General features: G+C 44.9%; 1 protein-coding gene across 1 annotated transcript; it reads right to left on the bottom strand.

Annotated features, from left to right (window-relative positions):
• Window positions 1-17,900: 17,900 nt before the first annotated feature.
• On the bottom strand, window positions 17,901-20,702 carry LOC115313415. The gene is made up of 5 exons (XM_029972374.4): window positions 20,502-20,702; window positions 20,301-20,446; window positions 20,121-20,188; window positions 19,501-19,587; window positions 17,901-18,165 (listed from the first exon to the last, which is right to left on the bottom strand). Exons 1-5 carry the CDS (start codon window positions 20,610-20,612, stop codon window positions 18,035-18,037), a joined length of 543 nt encoding a protein of 180 aa, XP_029828234.2. The 5' UTR covers window positions 20,613-20,702; the 3' UTR covers window positions 17,901-18,034.
• Window positions 20,703-20,914: the final 212 nt, after the last annotated feature.

Raw genomic sequence — 20,914 nt, 5'->3', positions numbered from 1 at the left:
GTTTATTCATTCTCCTGAATAGCTCGTAGGTGGAAAAACACGATATAAATAAAAGATTAACTACTGATGACGAAGCGCTAAATACAATTAGACCTTGAAGGTTGGAGGTATACAAAGGGAGAGTCAGCTATTACTTCGTTTCACCTTAAAGAGAGGCTCAAACGCTTTTCAAGAAATCTGGTTTATGAGCTTCCTTCTATAGCTTTCTCTCTCGTGAATTCAGTTAACGCAGATATCTTGGGCGGAAGTATACGTAGAACCCATTCATTTTGGAAAGTACGTGCAGCGGTGGCCGCCTCCACGTCTCTGCCACCTGTTATCTCTCCAGAGCGTCGTGACGTCATTGACGACATCCCCGATCCAGCTTAGTGGCGAGCAAGGTCATCTGACCCGGATGGTCACTTTGTCTGGCCTTTCTCCTCCGCTCTCGCACTTTCGTACCGTCGGCGCGCCGCGACGGGCGGGCCTGTGTCGACATTTTAGTTGGCTTTTACGACGCTCCTATACTAATAAGATCCAAACATAATTTTTAAGGTCGTCTACATTACGCCATCTACTGTTTGTTCGAATTCAAGGACCAAATTTTCAGCTTCCGTCTTGAAGGGATTGTCCTGTCAAATTTTGTATTCGAGAAAACAATTGGATATCATTGTTATTGCCTCGAGACGCATGGTAATTGCAATATCTGAATTTTATATGGCTCTCTGCGTGAGTAATTAAATTTATACTGCTCCAATCGCATTCTAGCGTAAACGCGGTTTTTGTAGGCAACATTGGAGCTCTGACGTCACAAAACACAAAGCGAGCATTTCTGTCTCGTCGATTGCCTGTGAGTGAACGCCTCAGCGTGCTTCGTTTTTGTTGTTGTGCTCGACTTGTTTCGTGGTTGGGTGAGATTTTTGTTGCGCGGTTGGGTGCCATATCCACCGGGCAGCACATGCGAGCCAAGACATGACGTTCCGCACTTTTCCGCGAGACTTGCAGTGACGAGCAAAGTGGATCGTCGTCGTGCGTAGGGACTGGGTTCCCGTCAAGATATAGATCTCGCTTATGCAGCAATCATCTCACAGAAGAAAGCTACGAGCTGGGCTCTAAGCGGACAGAAGGCTCGTAAGCTGAGGTGTGATGCTGTGCCAACGATATTGAACTACGTCCACCCACTCCTCGCCCGAATCGGGCCAGTCAATTTAGGTCTGTTCGATTCCCCTGAACTGGCTGAACTAGTTCAGCGTCCGTGCAGAGGCAGACGACAAGAGCAGACGGCAATAGCAGACGACACTCCTCGTCCGCCTCTGCTCGAGGTACCATTTTTCGCAGCTCTTGTCCAAATGTCTGCAATGTTAAACAATAACGCCGATACGGAGGTTGCATTCCTCTCATTTATGATAATAACGTACCCCCGGTGGATGCGGAATTGAGATCATAACCGAGGGTAGGCATTTGCTTGATTATGATATTGTGAAATCGTTTTGGGCACCTCCTCGCGTAGGTTTGGCTCCCTGTGGTGAGTGTTGAAATATTGGCTCACATAAATTGTTTTTTTTTTTTGATGCTATGCGGAGATCCACAGTGTTCATATTCTTACTTACAGACACAGGGAAGGTATTGCCCTCATGATAGTCCCCGCCTTCAGTTGCTCTTGGATGCATACTGAAGATCCGATACATTTCAGAGGTCTGGGATTTAGTGCGTTGACACTCGCATGTCCCCGTAGCTGAGCATAATACTGCATGCTTTGTCCGCTGGTATCTGTGGACGCCCACTAACGGGCCTGGGAAAAACGCCGAGAATCGGCATTTTTGCCGATTCTTGCTTCAACTTGACGCCGAAGTTACGGTCGATAACAAGACGCTACCGTCAGGCCTTCCTCTTCGAGGTGACCGGTATACCAACCGCGCGCTGCCGCCAGCGACTCCCGACGTAAAATCATCCTGATGCCGCGAACCTATCGTCGAAATGCAAAGATTCCCTTTGAGGGGCTTTTGCCGCTACCAGAACTTCCTGGCCGAATCGAACAGACCTTGATTATGCAGCGAAACCGAAACCAACAGCTAGGCCAGCTTGAAATGATACCAGAAGTTGTATTTAGCACGCGTGCAGCCAAATTTTGTTTGAGCCGCGCGTGAAAATGGTGCGTGACTACGATTCACCAAGCTCGTCCAAGTCAAGTGACGACATGCATTTGAACGGTTCGTCGTTTGCCTTCGGCCCGCGGACATCGCCTCTGGGGGAACGACCCGCAGCCTCATCACCGATCCAATAGATCCGCCGAAATATGTGCCCAGATGCCGCTTCGTGTACCTAGCTGTGCCACTTCAGAGGCGAAATCTGCATCCTTTGCTTTGCAAGCGCCCCTAGTTCGATCGGCGTCCGTCGCGGTTGTGTTTACGCGAAACGGCATACGTTTGCTCGAAGCTTATGGCTGTCTGCGAGTAATATCCTGCTAAAAGGCGGGACTTTTTCTGCACGTGCTTGGGAACTGCATTAAAACCGTGTTTCAGTAGGCTACTGCCTAGGAGACTATATAATTTGAAACAAAATACAAGACACCCGTCGACCAATTCCTCCGACAAACCTTTGTGTTTTGAGACGTCACGCAGCACCTACGGATATCAGCCATTGACACTGGCGAAATTTGGGGTGCAGTTTCGTACGTAGACTCATGAAAGGTTTATTTAATAACGGGAGATCATATACCAAAATAAAAATGACGTTTGTCTATATGAAGGCTCCCTCGATGTAACGAGCGCAACAACTTAAGTCCTTCCGGTTTCGACCGGACAATCCCTTTAAGTCGGAGCGCAATCAAATGGCAGACGCCGTGCAGACACATGCAGACACAAAAAGTATGCTGAGCGCGAGTTTGTCTGCGTCTTGCACAGGGGTTGGGATGGTGTCAGAAGAGGCGCTCTTATTGGCTGATTGAAACATATAGTGGGTAGACCTCGAGGCATCTAGCATTGAGGTCTACCCACTATCCTTTTAATCAAAGCCAATCAGAGCTCGGCGTCCTTATGACGTCACCACAACTCCTACGCAAGCAGCAGCTAGACGACTTGCTCTCCACATACTCCGTTCCGCAATAAGTCCATCGGCAGTCATGGCTCAGAGTGAATGGATTGAGTCAAGCAGGGGCAAAAGTGCTTCTTCGCGACGCTGGTTGTTTTTGTCGGTTTGCTACCACCGAAAAACTGAATCAGACACAGAAAAAAGCGCAAGATCTCTGCGCATTCAATGAATCTTAGCCACGAAAGCCAAACGGGAAGCGTGAGGTGGCGACGCACTGACTGGGCGTGGTGGTCAAGCTGGCGATAAGACCGTAGGAAAAAAACAATGCACACAGTGTCGTTGCATTTCTGAATAGCCACGTTGACTTCACGAAACAACTTGAAACATCACCATCATTATTATCCTTCCGCACATCCCATTTATCGGGACTAAACGCATTGTGTGCTGAGTCACTCGCTAGGAAGTGGAATTTGGGGGTTTTACGTGCCAAAACGAAAATTTCGGTTACACGACGCCTTCCCGACGCCTTTTCCGCAATAATGGCGCGTTCACACTGGAAGCGGATCCGCAAACGCAAAGTGGATCCGCAAACGCGAAGTGGATCCGCAAACACGAAGTGGATCCGCAAACGCGAAGTGGATCCGCAAACGCGAAGTGGATCCGCGAACGCGAAGCGGATCCGCAAACGCGAAGCGGATCCGCGCGTTCTCACCCGCAAAGCGGTTAGGTCGAGCGGTTGGAGCGCGTTTTTGCGCTTCGGGACCGATTTCCGCCAACCGCTTTCACGAACCGCAAAGCAGCAACCAATCACAACGCGGCACTGATGTGACGTCAGTGACTTTCGAAACAAGATGGCACCCGTCGCTGGTGAGGCGTCCAAGGCGCTGTACTCCTAGCGTTTGGACAAATCAACGGAGAAACGTGATGTCCACGTCCGTCATTTGAATCCGCCGCGAACAGAATTGATTCGTAATTCTAACGGGCTTCGCACCGGTGATTTGGTTCGGGTAAGAGTTTGTTTTTTATTTCGGGTGCCACAGCCCGAAGCTGGCTGCCTTGTTAGTCTCTGCCCGTAGATCGTCGGAAGCCACCCCTGATCGACCGAAATGTCAGCTTTTGTACCCCCTAAGATATACGCGCGAACTATTGAAAGCTTTCAACACCGTGCATGACCACACGAAGGCCAATAGAGACGTCGAAAGCCTGATTGCCGAGCCAACGCACTACCACCGAGCGGGCAGGGTACCTGCGCTAGCTCGACCTGTAACGTTTACTACTAACAAAATAAATAAAGAGAACAAACTCGAGGAATAAAGCGTACGTACCAGACGATGCAGAGGTAATCCATATGGCGTTTATTTGAGCTTAATGTCAAACAAACAATAGGCTCGATCGACGTGCTAGTGACGAGAGGAGAGTCCGCCACCAACGAAGCCACGACCGGCTAGCACCGAACACATTCCCCCGCACTGCGGTCCATCCAACCACTTTTACCTTCGAAAATGATAAGAGCGAACAACGAGGAGGAAAAATTGGCCCTCTATCCCGAAAACAAGGTCAGCCTATTCATGCGGGAAGGGTTCACTTTGAAGAAAAGGTCGGGGACATCCTCTTGTGAGTCAGCAAGGCGCGTATAGCTGGGCTTTGCTTGTGGGCGAAGACGAGAGAATCGCAGGCAAGTTTCGCGGGCTCATGTCTCCTTTTTCGCTGCCTGAACTCGTGATGCGTGCGAACATCCTGAAGTAAAATTTTCAGAGTGCCAAACTAGCAGTATTTTGACTTTGGAACGTGTATTAAAGTTGATTTCGGACTGTAAAACAGGGTTGCCGAACGCAAGTCTCAAAAGATCACGCGTGATCGGCGAGAAACCGCCAACCGCCTCTCGGTGTGTCTGAACGGGGTCGCTCGCGAACCGCATCCGCAGCCGCTTCGCGAACGCGGATCCGCTTCCAGTGTGAATGCGCCATAAGAGTTCCTTTCCGAATGCGGGTATCTCGGCCGGCATACGGAGGCGCCACCTGGGGATCCGCAGGCCGGCGCTTTGCCTCGAAACCGCCGACGCGGCCGTTCTCTAGGAATTTAAAGTATCTGAAAGTTTAATAAACACAAGGCGTGCCTTTTAGAGCGCAGCTCTTAAAGGGGCACTGACACGTCAAAATCACATATATATATTTTTTTTATTATGTGAAACGATTGAAAACGATGCCTGGACATTACCCTCAAAATTCGAAACTTAAAGGGGCACTCAAGTGGATTCTGAGATCGTCTATTTATTGTCATAACGCAATCCACGGGCTCTAAGCATCATAAAATCCTAAAATTACATTCAAGGGCGGCCAATTTCCCTATTAAAAATCCAATCAAAGATCGGTGTTCTGCGCCTATATAGGCGCAGTGTTCTGCGCTGTCGGCGCTGTCGGACGGGAAGGCAGCGGGGAAGGGCGTGCGCCAGCCAATCAGGAGTCCCGGTGGACTGATTTTGAAATGCGCGCGTATTTGGCGGACTGATTTTGAAATGTGCGCGTATTCGGCAGACTGATCTTTTCGAATATGCGCGTATTGGACGGACTCATTTTAAAACGTTCATCGAATGTGGTGTCGTCGTATGGAAATTCTTCGGCGGACGGCAGATATCAGGTTCATCCCCTACGACGCCGCTTTTACGCGCGACGCCGACGCCTCGAACGCGCCGCAAACGTATACCGACGGCATTTCACGGCGTTGCCAGCGAAGCGTCTTCGACATCGACACCGAACTCCGAATACAAAAGAGAAGAACCTAGGGCGCCGGAACCCAGCGACTCGCAACACAGACTGATAGGTGATAAGCTCTTTATTGTAAAACTAACATGTATAGTTGATGCCAGTTTTCTGTTTTTATTTATTTATTTATTTATTTTACCCTCAGGGCACAAAGGTGCCAATGCGGTTGCTGCATGCCGATGGAGATCGTCGTCAGGTTGTCTGCGCCGGGTGTACCCTGCCGCCGTACGCAAGCAGCAGGACCGGCGTGCTGCGTGACGAGCCACTTGGATTTCGACTCGCTGTGCCTCAGCTCGGGTGTGCTAGGACTCGCTTTACACAATAGACGCCACTATGGGCAGAAGAAAATGCGGGGGGACGAGGAACAAGTGAGTACGACTTACCGATCGTGAAACTTGCGATCGGCGTCGACACCGTTTTTCTTGCCGCACGTCCGCACGGGATACCTTTTAATAGGAAACACTTAGCGATCAATTGCTTTTTTTAATGTTCGCTTCACGTGTCTGTTTTTTGTTTTATTTGCCGTGCGTTTTCGTTTTTTTGCCCATGCCTCCCAAGCTGCGAGCCGAGCTAGGATGAGGACTCCTGCAGCGACACGGAGTCGGGCTCCAGTCCGTCGTCGGTTGAGACCGTATGTGCACCGCCCTCGAGTTGGTGACGGAGCATTTAGCAGCCGTCACGGGCGGGACCGGCGGCCAGCGGCAGCGCGAGCCCGAGGGGCTCGACGACCGCAAGCCCGTTGCTGACTTCGTGGCGGTGCTGGGCGTCTACGCAAGAGCGTCCAGCGCCTCGTACGCGTAGCGCCTCGTACGCGTAGCGCCTCGGATGCCTACGTGCTGAAGCGGATCTTCCCTCTTGCCTTGCCGGCAAGTGCGAGACGATGGTGGGTGTTGCAGATTCTAATTGACTGCACCTCGACCGTAAAGGGCTAAACGAACGACGCGAGACGTTTTGGTTTTCGTATAAAACTAACTGTCAAAACGAGATTTCCGAAGCTGTGAAGTAGCATAGTGGTAACGCGTCTGTTTCGTACGCAGCAGACGCGGTAAATCCACAAGGGGGGTTGACCCCCTTGTGGGTTTACCTTTTTTTTTTTTTGTTTCTCAAACATTGTTTTGTTGAGGCAATTGGCAATATTTACACTTCTTTTCTATGATTAACAATGAAACGAATGAATGTTTTCGCCAGCAAAACGGAGGCCATTGTGGCCTCCCCGAGTTGGGACGCCGGACGGCGGTGCCACCCAGCGGCGCCGACCGGCGGCCCCGTTCACGCTGGTGTGGTCAGGCCTTTAGGCGCCCGTTTCCGGCTTGAGCGGCGTTGCCGTCGCCGTCGGCGTAACCACGCGGCGCATCATGGGGCGTTTCCCATAATGGCGTTAGACGTGACGTCAGGTAGGACGTCACGAGGGTCACGAGTGACGTCCCTAAGGTCTTGAGTGACGTCACGAGGGTCACGAGGAAGTAGGAGGAGGAGGAGGAGGAGGAAAAGGAAAATTTTCCGCTAACATTAGCGGAAAAAATTCCCTGCTAACGTTAGCGAGAAATTCCCGCTAAATTTAGCGGAAACTTTTACCCGCTAAATTTATTGGAAACATTTTCCCGCTAAATTTAGGGGGGAATACTTCGCGGGAAATGTAGCGAAAATTCCCCGTTAAATGGAGGGGAGCAAGAGAGGAGGAGGGGAGGAGTGGGAGGAAGGCCATACCCTCCCCTCCGTTCCTCCTCTCCTCCTCCTCAAGAGCTGCGCTCTAATTTGGCGTTGCAGGGAGTTGTAAACGTCTTTCATTTTTTTATGTGCACGCTTCATCGCTTCGGAATTACATCTTAGGTGTTTTGTATCGGATAATGCTTGAATTATTTTCTCCATAGCGATGACGAGTAGCTTGAGAAGAGGCACACCCTGCGTTTCTTAAGTTATCAGAGAAAATAACACAGACGTTAGTGGGGAGCACGCAGTTAAAAAAATAAAATAGAAACAAAGATATCTGCGTCGGCAGTAAAACATCGGAATGTGGCCACTAATATTTTAAGCTTTCGGTCGCTAGCCGAATGTTTGGTTTCGTTTAAAATTAGTGAACACTAAGTGGACCTTCTAAGATACACTAAATTTTATAATCATCAAAACCAGAATATTGGAAGTTATAATCACCGCTCACACTGACAGAGTCCGGGCATCGGCATATTTAGACGTTTTAATTTTTATCATTTGCCATGCACTCAGTCTTTTGTCGGCAGACGCGATTTTTACGTGATATTATGGAATCACGAGTTAAAGTATAAGGAACTCCGCATATTCATTGGTAGGAATGCAGTGCCCACATTTAAATAAACAGGCAGCACAGTTTCGAACTTCAGGGACTGCTAATGGCGATTTCTTGAGTCACTCCTTCATTAATCCTTCGTGCACGTGAAAAAACCAACGGGCTTGGTGTTTTTCTTGCAAACAAGTAAACAAATTCCAGAGCCCATCCACCTCAAGTGAAGATGGAGGATCAGCGAAGCTTTTATCGTTGCGAAAACGTTACGACAGCTTTACGACAACTATACAACATCTATATGACATATGATTGCAATGAAGACAGGTACACGACCTCGTTGTTCAATTGTCTTTTATCTCTTTATCAGCATCGCACCTCTTTATCAGCATCGCGGAAGTGAAATAAAAGAAGGTTATATCGGCGCGTTCTGCCCTCAGGCAGGTCACAGCGCACTCTTAGCTGAGATGAGTCGGTGACCGTAAATGCTAACAAGGTATCAGGATCTCGCCATCTAATAATGCCAAGGAAGGCTGACTCACGCGGGTTGCCCGTCTTTTTATTTATATTTTCCACGACCAATCGGAACGTAGAAGCTCCGTTTAAACTTTTTTTTTTTTGTTAACATCCATGGACTCATTTTTTCTCCAGATCCTAGCACATAACACCCTCGCTGTAAAAATACTGGCAAGAATACTTTTTAAATGCCGGCAATGCTGTAGGTCTGACTGAATAAACAGTTTATATTTATTATTCATGAAGTCATTAATTGAAACATTTCTGCGTGATAAGACATCTTAAACACCTATTAAAAAGGACTTAAATGTTTATGCTTATTAGCCTCATAGCATATCTTGCAGATTTTGGTAATCATCAGTTTGGACAGGCACACCGAAGATAGCGGAATGATGGTTTCAAACATTTGTGCACAGCTTTTGTGTGGTTACACAGATTGTTGAGGGGTCGCAGTTTTAATACCTAATATGCCCTTCATTTCTGTCACCTACGAACTGAGATAAAAAGTTTCCTCTTTGCCGCACTATCGTGGCAAAAACTGTCGCTCGTAGCACAACATTTTAGTATGTGTTAGTGTGGAGGCGCTGCGTGCACATGCGGAGTCCGAAAGGCGTGAAGCGGCCCTGTGCCGTGCAAGGTAAGCGTGTGAGCTCTCCGTGGATGCCTTACTTATGGCTGCCATCTTCTGAGGTTGCAGTGGAAAGGCGACTTTCTCAAAACCTGTTCAAATGTGACACACAGCAGACGGAGACCGATCTCATTAAGCCTTCGGCGCATGCATGAAGCCACCGTAAATTTAGTTAGCAGGAGGCCGGCGGCAGTGTCCGAGTTGACTTATGACGTCTCGGGCTCTGCACGTGCTAAGCTCCAACAACGTTATCGCAAGGTATTACGGTGTGTCATACCTTGCGATAACGTTGTAACCAATCGCAGCGTAACCAAACTGGAAGGTTAGATCGGCCTATTGGAACGCGTAAGCGCCGAGCGGTGTCTTGGCTTCAGCTCGCGGCAAAAGAAAACCAAACTCTCGGAACTACCTCAACCCGTTGCAGCAAATAAGTCTGTTTTTGTCTTTTCTTTGCTTCTCTGTCTTATTTTTTTTTCCTGAGTTCTTTTTTTGGGGAAGCGCGGATCACGCACATTTGACGGAGCAGAGCGCCGCTTTATGCCTGAAGACATGAGGATTTACCGCCCCCCCCCCCCCCCCCCCCCCCCCCGGGAGTAACATGGAAACACTCGAAGAAGAGTTTCGGGTGGCACTGGTGTCCAATCTGTGGGGATACAAGCTCTTTGTCAGCGTTCGGTTGGCAGTCGGCCTGTCGACTTCCGCTGCTGGCACCTAACTGGATATGGTGAAGTGACAGCCATATAACACATCATGTGTTAAAAAAAGACGTAATTAAAGTAGGCATGTTTAGTTATGACTTAGATGGCCATAAATACAAGAAAAGAGATATTTGCACTCCAAGCACCGTATTCAGGTGGTGGAAAACCGTTTATGGATGCGAACATTTTGAGATAAAATACTCCGAAGATAATCGCAAGAATATAAGAACTTGGGAACGCATCTTGACCAGAAGACTTCTCGAGTAGCGGTCCGCAGGATCTAATGGCGACGACACTAAATTACATTAAATATTTACAACGAAGCTCGGTTACGGAATTGAGTTTGTTTGGCTAAAGGTCGTGTGTGATATCAGTCTCGAATAAAGAGTGCGGTGGAACTGAACGCCTAATAACCTTTATGTGTGTATGTACCTGTTTTCTTATTTTGCTGGGATTATTTTATTGAAATTATTTTAATAGTTATTGCCATGTCGTATATTTTAAAACGAACCATAGTTTTTTGCTTAATGTTTACCCTGGTTTAGTTTTATTGCAATATATAAAACCTGCAATCAATATACGAAAACAGGGCTGTCGAGTCTGTTATTGAAGCTGCTTTGTATCTTCTGTGAAAATGTTTTCTTCACATAAAAGATCCGGAGCTGCTGAGCGATGTTAATGTTCACTCTTAGTCCGGTAACAGCCAGTGTTGGGTAAATTGCATCTAAAAAGTACTGGAAGTAAACTACCAAAAATTAAGGGGTAATGAACTTCAATTAAAGTAGTAAGTACACCAGGCGCAATGTACTTGAAGTAAAGTACTTTAAATAAAGTCTACTTTCAAAGTAAAGTTGATGTACTTTTCAACACAATCCTTTATTGCGCCCTTTCATTGCGTAATCGGTAATTGAGGATTTTCGGAAATGGCGGCGAATATTCGATAACGTCAAGTGGCCATTGTAGTACTTCTATTACTCACCCTGAAAAACTACTTTAACACAGCCAACGTATAAGTCATTATTTGTATTCGTCTTATAGCCACCTTTACTTCACTCAGAAAATGACCAAATAAGATTGCGTCGTCTGCTCCCGTTTCTGGTGAGAAGAAAATCCCTCCCAATATCGCTTCAAAATTGACAAAGCAAGACTTTGTGATAAAATTCTAACAAGGTAAATTTGGGGAATGCACTTTGAAGTTGGGAGTTGTACTTTCCTCAGAACGTACAATAAAATTCTTTAAGTAAAGTACAAGTACATACATGTTCAAAGAGTTTACATCAAGGAGAGTGCAAATTTGCTAAACCTATTTAAGGTAGTGTTTAAAGTAAAATGTACTTAAAGGACTTCCCAACATAGGAAACGGCTGACTACGCGCCTACAGCTGATTTAGGTGTGACATACGACATAATATGGCATGAGAAAAAAGTGACCCTGAAAATATATCCGTGACATTCTGGTATTTTCCCAACTCTTTAGATGACTTGGGCGTCACAACAACGCATAAGCCGTGGCATTAAGAGCTCCGCAGGCCATCGACGTTATGATCTGTTTTAACGCTGATATAGTAATGCCTGAAGATATAACCGCCAAATATTCTAAGAAAAGGTAAAAACACAGGCGAGCTGGTGAAGAACTTCTATCGTAAGCAAAAACACAAAACGATTAAGAAAAAAAAAAAAAAAGAAACGTACAAAACAACAAGTTTAGCCGCTGCTTTGTCAGTTTCTTTTATCGTACCGTGCCTTTTGTTACAATAGAAGCAAACTAAAATATAAATAATTCTTGAGTTCGAGTCGCGTCGGAGGCCTTTGAGGGGGTTCCAGAAGCTTGCATTGTCACTGCTACGATGGCGAACCTACAGCATTTCTAAAGTGTGCACCGCTTTCCCTGCGGCCCATGTTGACGTTGAAGTTCTGCCTCGAGTGTGCTCAGTCGCGGCTGTCTGTTAGTCTAGCGTAAACGGTGGAAAGACTACGCACATTAGGAAAGAAATTTCAATTATGTGTGTTTTTTGGAGTGACGGGAGGGACATTTTCATTGGCTTACGGCTTTTGTTCTTTTCTCCACGAAAATGCGCGGGACGGTGTTTCGGACCTGGCGTCCCAACATGGTTGCCGAGCAAGCGAAGGAGGAGAGAGTTTCCTTGTAGCTGGATTGATTGTCGTACCGTTTTGTATTTGTCTTTGGCCGCTAACGTTCACTTCAACGGACATTCGAGGGGTTGTACGCGGCCATTGTCGTCATGAGAATTGCGAATGCACTGAATTTATCAGAGAGACAGGTCGCCTCACTGGAACTGCGAAGATCGCAACGCCATTTTTGTGTTGTCTATACTGTGGTCATGCGCCTGCATTTCATGGACGGCTAAAACTTCTAGGTGAGCTTTCGGCTGTTTTGAACTATGTACTATAGCTTTGATAGGAGGTAGGCCAATTTTGCGGTGTGATATTCAGAATGGGATTGTGTTTCCCCACGCCTCCCGACCAGTACGACGGTGCCTTGTTACCTGCATGAAACTCTTCGTGAGCTTCATGTTGTACGGACATTGATTTGTCACGGTAGGCACTTTTTATTTGCTTAACGAAGCTCCATTCAGTTAAACGGGAAGAAATATTTAAGATTATATGTTTTCTTATCTTCCTCTGTCCATCTGTACACAGTGATAAATGCAAATATCTAATTCTGTAATATCCAAGAGAACAGAAGATATACGACAGGGCACCCTATGGAGTTTGTATTAGAGTTATCAGCTAATTATGGATAACAAGCTGTTTTTCTTTTTCGTTACAGGTCTGGGTATTGTGGTTTCGCAGAAGCAGCATCGGCTACACCGCGGCCGTCGACGAGCATGGCCTGGATTTGTAAAGACAGAATTCTAGAGCAAATCATATTTTGTATTTGTTTTTTTGGTACGTTCCTGAGCGAGTTTTCGCACATGCATACGGTTAAACTAGATCAATCAATAATACTCGATAGACCAGAGAATATGAGTTCATAATTAAGATATGCAGAAATATAGATTGTATGCATTCTTCAGCACAAACACGATCAATATACCATTTCAACCGCAGACCCCAATATAATTTTTTTTGGAAGGGTTCGGTGTATATATAAAAATAACTTCACTTTACGCGCGTGTGCTTTTTTTTTGTATACGTGTAAAACGTTGACAACTGCACTTAAACTGGCAGTGTTTTTCCTTGCCCTGCTTTTACGCTTTGTTGAGCAAGTGTAAAATGCTGACATATATTGGACGACAAAGTCGTTTTGGTAAACGTTTAAATTTAACCGTGTTTCCATTATTTTTTCACGTGCGTCTCCGTTCGAGCACATCCTCATGTAATGCATCGAGGACAATAAATGTCCTCGATGCATTACATGAGGACAATAAATGAAAATGAAATGAAATGGTTATCGTGCTTGGCTCCCTCGCGAAGGTCCGAGGTTCGATACCTAGAAGGGGATGCACCTTTTTTGTTGTTTTTGTAAATGTCGCGTTCTGGCGAATTCCAGAACCCTGTTGCTTGTTTGAGGTTCGAATGTTGTACGCGTCGGACATTCGACGCCGATGGTTCCAAGCGTGTACATAAAGGACTCGGCGGGGCGAGGCGGAGTCATTCTCGCTTCAGCGCTCGACCCCTGCGGTTACGCCTACCTCTACGCTCGCGACGCCACTATTCTCTTTTATTTTCTCGGCACAGGTGCACCTCAATAAACATTGAATTTCTTTAGTCTCTCATCGGCTTATTCACCGAGTCAACACTCCCATCCCTGACAATATGGTGCAACAATCACGGAGTGGTTCTAAAATAAACCTCAAATCGAAAGATGTGTTTACAAGAAATGTTTATAATCATATTGTACATTACTTTTATTATCGTGTTAAAATGACAAATAACAAGAATCGTTAGGAGGGAGAACATTGAGGGTGAACCAAGGCGCACCTTAAGATGGTCAGGTTCGTTCCTTTAGGTAAAAATGGCGGGGATCGGTTAGCACACACACACACACACACGCACGCACGCGCGCACATGCGCACTCACATACACACGCACACACGCGCACACACGAATGCACACACGCGCACACACACGTGTACACACACACGCACACACACACGCGCACACGTTTTGGGTTTGATATTGCTGCCAACTCTTCACAAAAGGAAAGTGTTGGTTTGTTGTCCCGTTGCTGAGACAAGGGGGCTACACGAGGGCGTTGGTATTGTTCTCCGACTGGATTCGACGGCCTTCGTTTTGCAACTGGTTAAAACAATATAAGATCGAACGAGAACAGTTCTTTTGTTTCCATGAAGGCGTGCCTTTTTAAAAGCGACAATGCTAGCAAAGGCGCGAAAACATGGGCTACGATTTAGCAGTTATAGTTATGTTTCCGCGATTGAAACCAAACATTTCAGTCACTCAAACAACAAAAAAAAAAGAAGAAAAAAAAAAAGAGATAATTTTTATGAAAGAATTTGAGAGAAGACTTAGGTAAAAAATAATTATCTTTACTCTCTTAGGAGAGCCACGGCGACGCAGAAAGGCAACAGCCCATACTTTGGAGGCCCGCGGTGTCGCATCTATATGGTGATTTTGATCATGTGTTGATATACAATATAAGATGAGGACGACGTGTTCTTTTGATCCTCCCGAAAACTGGCCGAGTTTCGGAAGGTCGGGGATAAGGCAAGCCAGTGAGCGAGTCGAGGTGACCTTGCGTTCTTTTTGATGAATGTTTTAGATGGCAAAGCCCTGGCAGACCGGTGGTTTGGTCGCTTATTTTGGTGTAGGCACAAGGCTCCCAGGGGCGGCCAAGTCGTAGTAGACTGCTGCCACCTCCTAGGCATTCATGTTCATGGCTTCAAACGTAGCGCAATGGTCACCCAGTAAAGCTTCCTGCCATCGTCGTTATCGTCAAAAAAGAAGAAATATTAAATAAGTAGAAGGCAAATATCAATATAGACAGGCACCCTCTCATACTGAGCTCCATTTACACGTCTCTTGTTAAATGTCGCAAGTTCTGAATATTGTTTCGTTTGCATTTTTTTATTTATTTGTAGAAAACGAGAAAGTATTACAACATGTCGTTACAGATTGAAGCCAGTAAAACGTCGGTCATATTTGTAAACAATGTTCTGGGAGCTATGTCTTGAAGCGACATACAATTTATTTAAGTATATGCGAACATTTCCGGCCGCTCAATTTGTAATTGTTAACTTTGTTGGTTCTCAGCGTGTCGTTAAAGAGAACATATTCCTATTTGCGTAATCAGGCTTGAAAGCGTTATGTCAAACTAGTGAGTTTTAGTATTGCGTATACTTGCGGACGCAAGCACCGCGCGTTTATGTTAGAGTTGCGTGTTCCAGATCGCGCGTGCGCGGAGCCCAAACTGCGGTCTTGTATTGGCGCTTGGCGACGATGCGAATCCGCAGCGTGGAACACCCAGTGTTAAAGCGGACGCACATCGTTTGCGTTCGTTCGTATATGGAATACTAAAAGCCTCTGTTATCTCCAGATGCTCTATTCTTTACCATCTAGACTTTGCTCAACAGACTTAAACTTTCTGGATAGCAGCTCTTGACTTGTTATTTTTTATTATAAACGTTTTTCAATTAAGCTAGTATTCAAGGTGTGTGTGTGCGTGTGTCTTAATGTTTTATCAAAGCCGAAACATTTCAGACTAAGAAAATGCACCTTGTGGGAGCGCAAAAAAAAACAAAAAAAAAAACGGCACGCTACAAAACATCACGTGAAAAAATAGCCATAAACACAGTGACAAAACGCCACAGTCACAAAATAGCCCGCCTTTATGGGATGGGGTTTCTACAAAAGCGTAGCTCAGGTAAATGCATACATTATTTAGGATTATAAAGATGTTTCTATGGTGGGCTAAAATAGTCCTGGCCATTTAAATCCACTGCAGCTTTAGTTTATTTAGCCGCTACCATGCCCTGGAGAACTCTGTGTGACATTAAATGCGAAGCTATGGGCACCCCTCAGTTTACACACCTTGACCATAGTAAAGCTGTGCACCGCCACTTTTCACCTCATCTGTAGTGCTTCAGCAAGTTGTCGAGTGTAGTAACCTTCATGCGTGATTGATTTTAAACCTTGTGAATTTTAGAACAAGATACAGAAAGGATTGGTGATTTGAGCTGCTTCTTTGCAGTAAAAAAGCTATCACATAAGCATATCTCACGAACCTTTCTTGAAACCATGACCCAGTACTGGAAGCCTAATACTAAGGAGGCCCGGAATTATTTAAAATTCGATTATCCGTCAAAAACTGCCGTGGTGGTTTGAATGAAACCTCAGCCCTTGGCTAGGCTGTGCGAGATGATCTTTAGGTCTTACGCGTAGACCCCTAAAATACACTTGTATTTATTCCATCTCCTCTACCAAAAAAATTCTGGTCTCCAAGCATTAGCTCTTGCCTGGTTTTGTTGTCCTTCATCCATGTCGTGCGATGCCTTATAGTACGTAACTACCCAAGCGTTTAACCAGTTTGATGTGTGGAATAGATATATTTTGTTCGCTCCACAGCCGGTTGTAATTCAGACCGGGTACCTTGATACTTTGTGGCATGGAAGAGTTTGGAAAATCCAGGGGGGGGGCCCTACAACCCTTTCCTCCGTACCCGTGTACTGGAAAGTATCTGGAGTAAGTAAACATTCAAAATTTGACACTCTAATTTGCGCGTTTTCGTGAACGTCATATCGCCCGGATTGCAGGGGTAGGGAAAGGAGGAGAAGCCCGAGACTTGAGTAAGCAGGCCTCACGGACTCACGTGCTTGCCTTTAGTCCGCTCCCTATGTTGATTAGCTGATGCGCGTAAAGGAATAGAGGAGTCGCGCTTAAGGCTACGGTTTGCATCCCCTAGCCGTGTTCGCATAAGCGTCGCGCTCCTCCTTTCTTTGCCCCCATGAACCAGGTATTGTGACACCCATGAAAACGCGGCCAATCAGAGTGCCGAAATTGACCCGTTAACTTGATCCACAAGTATTTTCGAATGCCCCTCCCGAAACATCGTCAGGATAAGTATAAGCGGCGCCTCGGCTTCTTCTAGGTGTTTCCATGCAAATTTGTTGCAATATTTTGGACGTGACCGATTCTACGTAGAAAATAATGGCTAAGCACCAGGGTGCGATGTTCAGACTTTGGCGAGAATACTTTACTCGAAACAAGTTTAGAAGCAATTAACCGTTTACGGCATCCTGCATCTTCTAAGGTATCTGAAGGGCCGTTTTGTGACTTACACTTTGGTTTGCTGCTAGTTTAGTCCAAACTAAATATTATGGCTGAGCAGGTTTACTCTAATGGTGCGTGTTTATAATCTCTCGAAACTTGAACCATTTCTTTGGTATTCAGTGAACATTATTATTTCGTCTTATAACAATAGAGCTTGGTTGCTGTTCGATGATATCATTATTAGTAATATTGCGAGCAAAAGGTGACAAATAAAACTGGCGGTGCACGCTGCCAAAAAAAAAACAAAAAAACACAACAACAACAACATAATACAATACAAATACAAAACTGCAGCTCCAAACTATAAATTTGTTTCTCAGATGAGCTCGTTGGAGCTCAACGTCCTCCGTGAGTTCGGGTGTTGCCATATTACTGCGGAATATGAGAGATTCCATAATCCCTTTGGCCTTATGCAGGACCGCAACTGACGCTGCTATCACGCATAAGAAAAGAAAAACAAAAACACGACAGAATGGTGGAGCATTCACTATTCATGATTGGCTTAGTCCATGGAAGAAACCGCGCAGACAACGAGACGCCGTGACGGTGCACTGTTGGTGCATTTTGATTGGCTGCATTTCGTTGTGGCGTCAAATGTCAGCGGAGTTAAAGTAAAGCGGATTACAGCAGGGCCGCAAGGTGGTCATTTGTAACCGCCACGCTCATTTATTAGGCGAATTATAATGAGCTGAGAAGTATTATTATAATGTTATAATGTTACGTTATCACTGTCGACTGGTAGATTGACCAAAACGGCTGTGGAGGCACGCATTTTTTTTATTAACGTCACACGCTCTATACCGTCAATGTGCCGTGTGCCCTTTTTCGTTTCACCGTCCTGTCGTGTGCTCTTCTGTCTTGTTGCCGCACCTTAGATTTGCACTGAGTCGGAGGCCTTGGTTAGGCAACATTTTTCAAGGAGTCTGACCGCAGATATCGCTTGGGTAGACATCTTTCTCCTTTGCGACGCAGGCATCAGTGAAGTGGTCAATGCAGTCGTCAATGTCGTCACCTCCAGCAATACTGTTCACCCACACTGCACAGTCTGAAAATAAAAACGAAACAAAACTTCACGTAAAAATGGTATAGTTTTATCGGAGAGAATTATCCTAAGGCCATATTCTCGTGAGAAGAGAGTGCTAAACAGAACGGTACTGTAACTAGTTCCATTTTGAATACAAAAGCTGTGCATAATTTCTCTAATAAAAACATTTCTTTTGTCATTTACATTCTTTAGCCTCGTTCCTGTCGCCCCAGAGTGAGTTCACCACCGGGTAGTAGACACATATCGCCCGAGAGATACTCCAATATTGTTTTAGAAATCATGGAGCTGCCCAAGCTCGGTAAGGTGGCCTGATTTCTAGCTGAATACGAACACGAAATTCACAATATTGGGGCTTAAATAAAGGCTATATATATAAAAAAATTACATTTATAAACTATCATTGTTGATGTAAAACAACCTGTTTTACAATGACAAGAAAATGTAATGGGGGTTTTGAGAATATAATTTAAAATTTGCAACTTTCCCATGTTTACGATTTATATGTGATGATACAAAAAATAATGACAACTGAATGAGATTAATACATTAAAAATCGCTTTTACTGAGCGTGCCATAGACATAAACATGATAAATATAACTTAGGTAATTCGCGGATAACAGCCTGTCAAAGTTTATAAGGAGAACAACCTGAAAGTTGAGTTTGGAGAATTCCTTAAGGAAATATAAAATTCCTGAAAATATTTCAATACATTATGAACACTTCATGGTGTACATACAGTCATAAACAAAAATAAAAATAACATAAAGCCACAGAATGAAATGGAGTCAAGCATGCGACCTTCGACAGTCGGGAAAAACCGCTCATTTCCACCGCGACCGCTTTTGCGCTCCATAACTCGAGAACAAAAAAAAATATACTAACTCGTGGTTGTTCCCTCATCCAGGTAAAAGTGTTCCCTAGAAGTGATTTTTATTTTTGTTACATTTAAAAGTTCGGTCTTTTTTGCCTGCACAATTTGTGATGAAATTACCCATTTGCAGTATATAGGTTTACAGCTTTTAGAAGGCGGTTATCTGATTGTAACGGCGTAAGATATATGGTGTTACAAATGTAAAGATTGCTAGTAATAATCTTTGTGCGTGGTGCGCTTTGTTTTTTAGTGCGCACAGAAAATACACAGCACACGAGAATAAGCGAGAGCTAGACTGCACAAAGCAAAGCAGCCGAATCATGCGTGTACTGCCTGAACATACAGCGAAGTTAAATTTTCTTAAATTTAAACAAACATCAACTTCGGAAAAGGGGGCAGGTGGCTCTTGAATAGAGCTATTTGCACTCAATATTTTCTTTCTGCTTTCCAACGAAATACTTACGGGGCTCGGGAAAGACCAGCATCGACTTGAAAATGGCGCAATATATTCCGTTGCTGTACAGAAGTGTTGCATTGTAGATCGCTGGTGCTGCAAACTCGAACATGTCCATTTATGAGCAATATAAATAACACAACTTCCGTGGTATAAAGCGTTGGGAAATATTTTTTTTTTCCGTGCGTGATAGACGATTTGCTCAGAGTGTTTTTAAAGTCCGTTGTAGTTTCATTTAAATCCCGCGCTGTTCGTTGGGATGGCGTGGTTTTAAGACAGAGTAGGCTCTCCTTTTTACGAAAACAATATTTGTTTTGAATACAATTTATAAAAATTTTAAAACTCATAGAATATTTTCTGGGAAAACAAAACATATTCTGATCTTTTTTTTGCCAGTGATGTATTGGGAACACATATGCTATTTAAAGGGTAGAATCTATGATATAAGGTATGCTGGTAAAGCTATCTTCGCTTGAATGTTCCTATGCATGTGCGCCTAAAAAAATCGGTGCATCACTTGCTGCAGTACTTAGTTTTGGGCAAACTGTTTTAGAATGTGAAATGAGACAGTACCTTGGATCTAATAGTAATGCCACCAAATGTAACAACCCATTGAGCTCCGGACTCACCATTATTATTATATATGCTGAGAACGTTGGAGCAGCCTTCCACCTTGGCCAACAGGAGTTCTGATTGTCTTGAGTCATTAAAAAACGGGGAAAGAACGGAACCGTTATGGAATTCTATGCATCTTCTGAAGGTGGTTCCCTAATTCAGACTTAAATTGAAATGTTCATAGAAATGCTTACATATCTGTGTCAGGAGAAGTTCTAAACGACGAATTGTAGAGGGCATATTGCTCGTTGTGCACAAAGATTTGCCTCAAACCAACGCAAAGCCTGTTATCGTCGTAGTTTTTATACTTGATATACCCCTTCGTAAAATTCTGAATGAACTGAGGACAAAAAGTAGGTATTAGGACAGCTTGATAAAAATAAGGACATGTTTACCTTCCAGGTATCGTAGTCCGGTGGTGGCGAGCATGCTTTTGCTTCGGGGGTCAGCGATAAATAAACCGCAAAGATGACGTTTAGCAAAACAGATTGACACAGGTGCATCATTAAGGTATTTTTGAGGTATTCCTTTTCACGTCAATTGAGCAGTAGTCAAGCAGTAAAACTACGGAAAAAGCTCGTAGTGTTTGCAATGAATTAAAGTAGGTGGAGGATATGGAGCAGTAACTGACGCTCGTATACAACCCTCGAACGAATGAGTGGGCACCGGCAAGAACTGCACAGCTATAACCAATGTGTTAAGAGGAAGTCGTTTTCCTTCTAACAAATTACGTTTTCATTTTCACGTAGCATAAAGCATTGCGAACAGGAAGACAAGTTCTAGGTACTGATAAATCAACGACATTGCA

Source organism: Ixodes scapularis, unplaced genomic scaffold, assembly GCF_016920785.2.
Source record: "Ixodes scapularis isolate PalLabHiFi unplaced genomic scaffold, ASM1692078v2 PGA_scaffold5__190_contigs__length_132052651, whole genome shotgun sequence".
NCBI lineage: Eukaryota > Metazoa > Arthropoda > Arachnida > Ixodida > Ixodidae > Ixodes > Ixodes scapularis.
The sequence above is the reverse complement of the archived record's forward strand: the minus strand, read 5'-3'. Positions and strand labels throughout refer to the sequence as shown.

Bases quoted from the DNA above. Each gene is read 5' to 3' on its own strand.
- LOC115313415 (XM_029972374.4), bottom strand. From the start codon at position 20,612: ATGATGCACCTGTGTCAATCTGTTTTGCTAAACGTCATCTTTGCGGTT. The intron at 19,588-20,120 runs GTGAGTCCGGAG...TCGAGTTTGCAG, and splicing joins CAGCATATATAATAATAATG to CACCAGCGATCTACAATGCA. The intron at 18,166-19,500 runs GTAAGTATTTCG...TTTTATTTTCAG, and splicing joins GCTGGTCTTTCCCGAGCCCC to ACTGTGCAGTGTGGGTGAAC.